The sequence below is a fragment of the Scylla paramamosain genome, chromosome 35 (genome assembly GCF_035594125.1).
Source record: "Scylla paramamosain isolate STU-SP2022 chromosome 35, ASM3559412v1, whole genome shotgun sequence".
Lineage (NCBI taxonomy): Eukaryota > Metazoa > Arthropoda > Malacostraca > Decapoda > Portunidae > Scylla > Scylla paramamosain.
In genome coordinates, this window is record NC_087185.1 from 3990001 (window position 1) to 4000070 (window position 10070).

The 10070-nt window shown below is 42.9% G+C and overlaps 1 protein-coding gene across 5 annotated transcripts in view; it reads right to left on the reverse strand.

The window, feature by feature from the left end:
- LOC135090572 (serine/threonine-protein kinase BRSK2-like) overlaps window positions 1–6849 on the reverse strand; it is a 186336-nt gene extending 179487 nt beyond the window's left edge. Inside the window, exon 1 of one of the 5 annotated variants that reach the window (XM_063987440.1) lies at window positions 6746–6849. Coding sequence is in view for 4 of the 5 variants with exons in the window: in XM_063987437.1 (XP_063843507.1) it covers window positions 5125–5212 (88 nt within the window). In the remaining variant the exon portion in view is untranslated. Of the gene's footprint in view, window positions 1–5124; window positions 5895–6745 lie in introns of those variants that run through there. The other 4 variants (XM_063987437.1, XM_063987438.1, XM_063987439.1 and 1 more) reach the window with 4 other exon arrangements.
- Between the last annotated feature and the right edge of the window lie 3221 nt (window positions 6850–10070).

Here is a 10070-nt window from a genome sequence, read left to right on the forward strand (position 1 = left end):
GACTTCCGTATCCGAACAATGAGACAGTGTTAGAGATGAAAACAAGCGGAACAGGACACAACAAAACTACATCATGGAAAGTTCACTGAGGTACAATAAGATTTCCGTATCCGTACAACTGGACGGTCACCATAGTACGAGAGATGGAAACAAGAGATCGTGGGCCGGAGGGGAAAAAACAATCTTTGTAAGGGTGGTGACCGAGGGTGGGTCCCAATCACGGCACACTGCGAGGACCATTCAGGGGTGGGTGTTCCCGCGGCGAGACCCTGATTGATGTGGATAGATAGGAATAGTCACAGGCGTGTCTGAGATGAAAGGAGATACGTGGAGGGTAAAAGAGGAAGCTAAAGGGTGAGGGAACAGAGTGGCAGGGTGATTTTCTTGAGGGAAGCACTGAGGGATTGAGAAGCTAAGAAGGAAAGGGCGAGAGGAGATGATAACTGTTCTCCTTGATAGAAATTTGAGATAGAGAAGCTAAGAAGGAAAGATTAAATGGTAACTACTGTTTGAAGGAAACTGAAGCAAGAGAAGCTAAGAAAGAAAGGATGAGAGGAAATTATGTTTCTCTCGAAGGACAGTGCAGGGAAATAGTAACATTTTTTAGGAAAACTGTAGGAAGAGAAGCTAAAAAAAGAAACAAAGGAAAATTGTAACTTTGGTAAATAGTGAAGACAAAGAAACTAAGAAATAAAGAGTGAAAAGAAATGGTAACTTTTCTTCAAGGAAACAATGACGAGTAGAAAAAGCTATTAATTTTTTTAAGGAAATTAGAGGAAGAGAAGCTAAGAAAGAAAAGGTGAGAGGAAATGATAAATGTTTCTCTCGAGGGAAACTGGAGGGATATGATAACTTGTCCTGAGGGAAACTGGAGACACAGAAGTTAGGAACGAAAAGGTAAAGGAAAATGGTAACTTTTTCTATGTAAACAGTGAGGATAAAGAAGCTAAAAAAAAGAAAGGATGAGAAGAAATAATTGTCCTTAAGGGAAACAATAAAGACAGAGAAGGTAAGAAAGAAAGAGAAGGGGAGGAAAATGGTAATTAATCTTCTCAAGGAAAACAGAAACGCTAAGAATAAAGGGAGCTAAAGAATTAAGAGTCACATTCTTGAGGGAAACAAATTGAATAAGGAAAAAAGTGCACGGAAATAGACCAAGATAAGGAATAAGTGTAGAAAAAGATAAAAAAAATGAATATACCTTTTCTTCTGACGGAAACACTGAAGATATGGAAAGAGACTGAGAGAAATAAACGAAAATAAGAAAAAAGGTGAGAGACAAGACAAGATAGGAAATAGAAAGAAAACTGAATGTAATGGGAAAGTGAAGAGGAGAGAATGGAGTGAGGATGAAGAGGGGAAAAAAGAAGAAGAAAAAGACTGAACGTGATGGAAAGTGAAGAGCAGAGAACAGAGGGAGAATGAAAAAGAGAAAAGAAGAGAGGAAGAAAAGAAGAGAAAACTAAATGTCACAGAAAATGAAAAGAAAATAACAAAGAGAATGAAAAAGAGAGGAAAAGAAAAGAGGAAGAGAAGAACAGGAGGAAATTGACAGAAAGTGAAGAGGAGAGAAAAGAGAGAGGAAAAAATGAGAAGAGATGAAGAGGAGGGCTACATATACTTAGAAACATCCAGAAGTAAATATGAGACTTACTGAGGTTTTCCCAGCCCATTTTTCCTCCTCCTTTCATCACCTTCCTCCTCCTCCTCCTCCTCCTCCTCCTCCTCATCTCGTATATCTCTCATCATTGCAGGAGAGTCAACACCACACTCAGCAGTCCAGCAGTTTTTTTTTTTACTCTCTCTCTCTCTCTCTCTCTCATCTCTCTCTCTCTCTCTCTCTCTCTCTCTCTCTCTCTCTCTCTCTCTCTCTCTCTCTCAATGCAACACGTGGAGCAGCAGCCGAGTGGAAAAGCAACACAAAATACTTCTTAGATCTCTCTCTCTCTCTCTCTCTCTCTCTCTCTCTCTCTCTCTCTCTCTCTCTCTCTCTCTCTCTCTCTCTCTCTCTCTCTCTCTCTCTCTCTCTCTCTCTCTCCACGACACATGGCTACCTCCGTCTCCCCTCTATCGCCTCTCTCGCTCACTCTAAAACTTCTCCTCCACTTTCCTCTCTCTCTCTCTCTCTCTCTCTCTCTCTCTCTCTCTCTCTCTCTCTCTCTCTCTCTCTCTCTCTCTCTCTCCCCTCTGCCTTCCTTTTCCCTGGGCCGCACGATGCAAAAGTTTCCCCATCAGTCAATACTGGCGAGGAGGGGAAAACAATACAGTGTTTGTGGTCTTATGAAAAATTAATGCAGTGGTGCCGGTATTGGTTTGCCTGGAGGTAACGAAAGGTGGGATTAACAGGTAGTAATTCTTCCTCTTCATCCCACCTCCATTCATTCATTCATTCATTCATTCATTCATTCGCTGTTCATCATTCACGTGTGGTATAATTTCCTTTGTTATTTTAGTTAATTTTTCTGTCTTTCTCTTTTCATTTGTTATTCTAGTTCATTTTTCTGTGTTTCTTTTTTTTTCCGTTGTTTGGAAGAGAGAGTTTATGTTTCCTTTTGTGCATTGTCTTGATTTAACCCTTTTTTTTTACTTATTCTTGTTGTGTACATGTTAAAACACTTATTTCATTTATCATTATACTTATCATTTTTTCATTATTTTTTTTTATTGTCCGGAGAAGAGAATTTATGTTTCACTTATGTATTGTCTTCATTTAACCTTGCTTTCTTAACGGATTCTTTTCTGTACACATTAATACACTCACACGTACAAAATACAGCTACCCAACCACACAGTCCGTACCTGTTTCATTGTTTCGGAGAATACACTTTATATCTCAATTATGTATTCAATTAATTTAACATCCTTTTAAACTGATATTTATTATGCACACATTAATACAGTCACACAGATGCAATACAGCTACCCAACCACCACAGAGTCCCTACCACAGTCCAAACCACTCCACCACACTCATTATTAACACACTGACCATTATCATAGCTTACCAAAATAAAAACATGCAGCTATTTGACATTTTATACCAGCCAGACCCCCTTGTTCACTGCTAATATTTCCGAATAAACAGTATAATATTTCTACTCCTATATGAAACTAATTAAGTCGATCTAATATTATACACCAACTGGAGGGTTTAATTATTTATATATTTTGGTGGAGAGAGAGAGAGAGAGAGAGAGAGAGAGAGAGAGAGAGAGAGAGAGAGAGAGAGAGAGAGAGAGAGAGAGAGAGAGAGAGAGAGAGAGAGAGAGAGAGAGAGAGAGAGAGAGAGAGAGAGAGAGAGAGAGAGAAGATAACCAAACAAAACAAAAGAGAGAAAAGTAAAAAAAACGAACAAACTAAAATAAAATAATGAAAAAACAAATATATACACATGTGTGTGTGTGTGTGTGTGTGTGTGTGTGTGTGTGTGTGTGTGTGTGTGTGTGTGTGTGTGTGTATAATAACTGCAGGCAAGGAAGGCAGACAGGCAGGAAGGTCAAGGTAACTGCAAGACTCAAGGTGAACCCAACAAGACTTCATTATTTTCATTTTACTTCCTAACTTACGAGGGCGTGAGGGAAAGAGAGGGGCGAGGACTGAGGGGGAGGATAAGCAGGGAGAGGAACACACAGGGAGGAAAGAGGGAGGAAAGAGGGGAGGAAAGGAAGGAAAGAGGCTCTCTGCTGATGTATCTTATTCAAACACTACTTTTCGTTTCTCTTTCCTTCTCCTCCTCCTCCTCCTCCTCCTCTTCCTTCTACAAGTTGTACAGGGATTAAAGAAAGACGTGAATCAAACTTGTACCATTCACGTTTAAAACAGCACAAAACAGTCTCTTAGTATTCGTATTTTAGAAGGCGATGTCATTATCATCATTATTATCATCATCATTATCATCATCATTATTATCATTATCATCATTATCATTATCATTATTATCATTATTATTATTATTATTATTATCAGTAAGTGCATTGCATTACCTGTCTCTATACATCAATCTCCTCATAAAAGGTCTAAAGCACATCGTTCCCGCCCCTCGAAGGAATTTGTTAAGGGCGCGAGGGGAATTCTATAGAGCACGTAGGGGAAGTATTTCATCATCGCAGGCAGGAGTGAAATGAGGCGTGGTGGGTCATTTCTCAAACGGCACGAGGATGGTCATAAGGGAGTCTCTCTCTCTCTCTCTCTGTCTCTCTCTCTCTCTCTCTCTCTCTCTCTCTCTCTCTCTCTCTCTCTCTCTCTCTCTCTCTCTCTCTCTCTCTCTTCGTTGCATGTAACAATAAAGCGCCAAAGAATTTATTTTGCTCTTCATTCTCGATTATTCTTGGTGCATCCTTCATTTCCTCCTCCCTCTCTTCTTCCTCCTTCTCCATCTCCTCCTCCTACTGTGAGTGTCTTCCTCATTAAAGAGTTGAGAAAGAGAGCGTCCATGAATACTCTGCTGCAGCCACACAGCCTTCCTCTCTTCGCCCCTCGCCTCCATGTCTCCCTCCCTGCCTCCCTCCCGCCTCCTGCAGGACACCAGCATCCCCGCCACAGCCGCCCACGTGCAGTACGCAGGGCGGGGAGTGTCCCAGCCCGCGGAGAGGTAAAACGTAAATATTTTTCTCAACAGAGCACAGACACGGACAGCGAGAAGCGCTGGTCTGGTTCATGGAAGATGCCATGGTATTTTTAGGTTGTAAATGCAACGTGAACTAGCACGGCTTCACGTTAGGATTGTACTACATACTTCACTTCCTACGCGCCGTGGCTGTGACAATACACCGAGCTAGTGAGAAGTATTTGCCAGGTAAACAAACCCCAGAGTGAGTGCGGGCCACGAGAGAGGTGGTGGCGAGTGACAGGGATTGGTACCACGCCCGCACCACGCACGGTACACACGCCCTCCAGTTCACAGCTCACCGTACACCCAGTGGCAGGTGACAATGTGCTCGATAATCAGCGTGCACAGTTGTCACGGTGGCATTGGTCGCGTCACGGGCTCGGGGCCTGGAGGCACTGTGCGACACAGAGGTGACAGACGTGTTAAGGCAAAACAATGTTCTTCGTTTTCTTTGGCAGCGCGATTCCAAAGTTGTTATGAAGTGAGGTTGGGCGGAGTGCGAGTGGCTGACTTACCCGTCTGGCCCTTGCCCAGGGTCTTCTCCAGGCGGTAGGGCCCGACGTACTGGTGATTGTCGGGGGTGTGGCTGTTCTCCTTCTGCATGGTGGAGGAGTCAGGTAGGTAATCCGGGAACACATGAAAATGTTTAACTAACACTAGCGAGAGCCCGCGAGCGCTCCCCCGCACACTCCATCGCCATGTTGGAACTAGGGGTGGGCGGGCAGCCTGGCGCGGCCGCAGTGCGCACAGATAGCACGGGAGTCGTGCGCGATCAATAGACCTCTCCAGGCACGGCTCTCTTCTTCCACCACTACACTCACTCCGGCCCCAGCCCTCCTGCAGCCACTACCCCAGCCAGCACCGCCCACCGCTCACGCCGCCCACCCGCACCCTCCTCTCTCCACCACCTGCCGCCCCACCCATCTGACGGCGCCCTCTCTTTACTCCGGCACGGGTGAGGGGCCTGCCACACCCCCGTAAGCACCCTGTGGGGATAAGTAAGCACGCCCTCCTCTTACAACGCACGGGAAAAACGCGAACCACTCCCTGCTCCTCCCCTCGCTATGTATGGGCGCCGATGGGAAGACTTTGGGCCTTGGAGCGAGCGAGGAGAGGTGGAACGAGAGCGAGCGAGCGAGCAAGAGAGAGGAAGAGTCAACAAGGACGCAGACTTATGCAAAATTCAAGTTCTTGGGAGTGTGGCCAAGTCTAGGTTCCAGGAGTACCTTGTCCCCCTTGAGGAGCATTTCATAACGCTCCATGTCGCTCGGCAAGACCCACATTGCTTCCAGGGCTGCGGCACCACCACCACCGTCACCACCACCACCACCACCACCACCAGTCTCGCCGCCGCCGCCGCTGCCGCGATGACTCAACCTCGGCGTCATCCACTACCACACACACACACACATACACATACACACACATACACACCACTGCGCCAAATGTGAACATGCACAGATCCAGATGTTTGTTTTGTAAGAAACTAATATCAATACTACCGTAATATTTTCCTTATTTATTTGTTTTATTTTCTTTGTGAGAGATTTTACCTCTCTCTCTCTCTCTCTCTCTCTCTCTCTCTCTCTCTCTCTCTCTCTCTCTCTCTCTCTCTCTCTCTCTCTCTCTACACCCTTGTTTGCCATCCCATTCTCTAATTGGTGACCAGAACTCAAGGACACACGGCTGATCTGTTCTCGTCTAATTGGGAGTCAATTTTGCGTTTAAAGCCCCTGAGTAGAACACAACAAAGTACAGCAAGGTTAGGTTAGGTCAGAGTAAGTTGGGTCAGGTTGTGTTATGTTAGGCTAGGTAAGATGCATGAGATTATGTTGGTAGGTTAGTAAATTAGATGGAGTTATATTACGCTGAACTGAATCGGGTTAGGTTAGATTAGAAGTTAGGTTGGATTAACTTTGGGAAAATGTTTCGCACAATTGTCATTTACTCAACCATAACTGAGAAAATCGAGCACAAAATAAGTAACACGGAAACCCCCCCCAAAAAAAAATAAATAAATAAAATAAATAAATAAATAAATAAATAAATAAATAAAACATCAAAGTATAACGAACCCAAAGCAAAAAATAATAAATAAATAAATAAATAATTAACAAACTTTTAAATAATACTCACACAGGGAAGCTGATGCCCAGGGGTGGAGGCTAAGGATGTCCGTGGGTGTCCGTGGATGTTACTACTGGAGGACCTCCCATCACTAACAAGCAATTCTGAAGGTCCTTAAACGCAAGAGAAAATGATCAAGATGAGTAAATTATTTCAATAACAATCATTCAGTGTCCACGTAATAAGAACCTAAAAAAAAAAATTACTCAGAACACGAAGAAAATGAGAACTCGGGAAGGACAAAACAGCAACATACCTGGTGGCCCTTACGAGGTTGTTTGTTATAACCTATATTGCTTAAAGTAGAAAGATTAAGATACATAAATACTACAATGCTAATCAAGTGGACAATAACTATGTCAAAATGCTCTTCATGTTTTATGCATTTTTTTTTCTTTTCTTAGTGGTTCTATATTATGTTTAACTATTTGAGTGTTTGATCAAGCATTTACTATAAGAGATAATGAATAACTATTATCATTATTACCACTACTACTCTTTATGTAAGAGGGACACTGACCAATGGCTAAATAAAGGGGGTAGAAAAGGACTCACTAAAGAGAGAGAAAAAAAAAACACTAAAATTATTATGTATTATTATATTATGTGGCTGTGAAATGGTTACTCTATCAGCTAATGCATATGAAGCCATTACATGTATCTCTAAGACTCCAAAACACATTACAAAAAGCCAAACAGGAGACCCCCAAGCAGTGTATCTCTCTAATGATACATTCACGCCAGGTGGGTCATTATACTGATGAATGATAATGACACCAGCAATGATTGATGGAATGGATGAGGCCTGGACGTTTTCACAGGGCTGGCATGGCGAAACCCGATGGATGAAGCTTATTAGCAAAACAGGTGCTGATTGGGAGGCGGCACAATCCTCTTATCGACTCCACGGCAACCAGCCCCTCTGTCTCCACCTGACCACCTTGCCTCCTTTCAACTAACAAGGCAGCCTCTTCCTCTCCCTCTCCGTAGCTGGGAGTCACTCCTTCCTCATCCTTTGGCTTGATGCGACCAACCAAACCTGAGATAACCTATCGTAACCTAACCTAATCCAAGCAATTTTAAGTACAGCCCACAGCCACAAATAAGGTGATATAAGATGATAAGGTGAATAAGCAATGTATTCTTTAAAAAGCATTAAATAATGCACACGTACTACTGGCACACACACACACACACACACACACACACACACACACACACACACACAACATTCTCAAATGAACGATGGGAAATGAAAGCACCATTTCTAAAGAACCCAAAAGAATATGAAATTTTTTCTTTTCTTTTTTAGTTTAAGTTAGGGACCTGAAAATTTACAAAAATGCTTGCGAATGAAAAGATGAAAAATAGAACAAAATATTGATATAGAAAGTTTGCATCAATCAATAATGTGTTTCCTGATACTACACCTATTGATGCACAAAGCTTTTTTCTTTATTTTTTTCTTCCGTCTCTTTGAAAACCAAAGAGACAGTCCTGTATATGAGAGAGAGAGAGAGAGAGAGAGAGAGAGAGAGAAAGTATATGTGTGTGTGTGTTTGTGTATTTCGCCTCCAACAAGGAAAGCACCCACTTATTTGGCCTCAAACAAGTGCACAACCAGAACACACTCAATACACTGAAACACTTAACAACGGGTCTGAAAGCTCAAACAACTCTGAGCTCCGAGAGATATACAGCGTGCTTGGGATCGAACCTGGGACTCAAGCATGAAAGCCCAGCACGTTACCGATCCTGCAACCAGCCGCAGCCATGGGCCTTGCCGAGTTTAAAGGGCTTTTATGTTTGCGTCATTACATGTGTATGGGGTTGTCAGCGTAGCCGTTACTTTAGAAATACTGAAATACGTCCCGAATCACCTTACTATTGACTAGCTCAGGTCCAATCACCCGCTAATGACTCGCTATTGAGGGCCAAGCAACGGCCTTTGTATCTCGCCCACGCTTGGCACCGTCCAGACAGCCACAGACAGCTCTGGGATCGCATCCTCGCACGTCGCGACGTCTTATCCCGGCCACTACCTATGACACGCTTTAGTGGAAGTTACTGAAGTTTTCAAGGGTGTTTTCATGATCCCATTGATAGTCAGGCAGGCTCTACAGAAAGTCATGTGGATTTTTAAATTTGTTCTCGTGGTTCTTGTCATAGTTCAATAGGCTTTTTTTTTTTAGGTTTCTGTAGAAGCTACTGGGTTTTCAAAAGTGTTTTCATGGTTCTAGTGATAGTTCACTAGGCTGTTGTGGAACTCATTGGATTTTCAAAGGTGTATTCACGATCCTAATTATAGTTTAACTGGAGTTTTCATTAATTTTAGGAATGGTGACAGTTTAACAGGTTTTACTGTCAATGAGGTTTTCATGATCCTAATGGTAGTTTAGGAAGCATTCTGCATTACCAAAAGGAGAAACATCTGAGAAAATCCGACTTTTCATCTACGCGTTTCATCTATTAGTTCTAATGAGAGACCAAAGAAATTTAGAAGAAACCTATCTCGTCGATTCCTGTTCTCGTCTTTTCTTGCTCCCATTCAGTGCCCAGTTACGTTATTGTTGTGCCTTTGAATTTCCCTTAAACCGCTAGAAGAAAAAACACCAACCTCCTCTCATATGCACTGAGGAAGGCAATTCGTCTGTCTTAGGTCCGGTTCACACTAGTCCGCTTTTTTACGGAATCTGTCTCCGTTCACCGTCTAACAATGACGTCACGAAAACGGAGTCCGTACTGAGCGGAGGTGACCGTCGTCTCCATATCCATGTTTGTCAACATGGCCGGGCGGAGAAGAGACTTCCTTGACAAGGAATTTGTATATTTCTTGCCACTGCTGCTCGCAGCTGACGAAGAAAGGCCAGTGAGGTGAAAAAGAGTGTCATTTATTGTGCAGTAAAGAAATATATGTAACAATACGTTAGTGAAACCTACAAGCCACGTTGGGGGCAGCAGTCTGCTGTATCAATGCACGGTGTGTGGAGAGGGAGCCTATACTGTTTTTTATTATTTTTTTTCTGGTTGTCTGGTTGTCAGTTATTGATACACTGTCATTACCATAGCTGCTGAGTGAGGCTTGTTGCGTTTCTGCAGTTCTTTGGGCTGAAATTTGTCCGGTCTATCCTCGTGCTTGTGTTTACATGCTTTGCGGTGTTGCCGCACCTCATCCTGGGACCCCAATCACTCATCTTTTTTCCACGGTGTAAAAAAGTTTAATTTGCAATATAACATTATTATATAACAAAACTGTATTTTGATAACGTTTTTTTCGTGTACTTGATTATCATACCCAGAACATTCAAAATATTAGTACGTGCAACACTGCCCG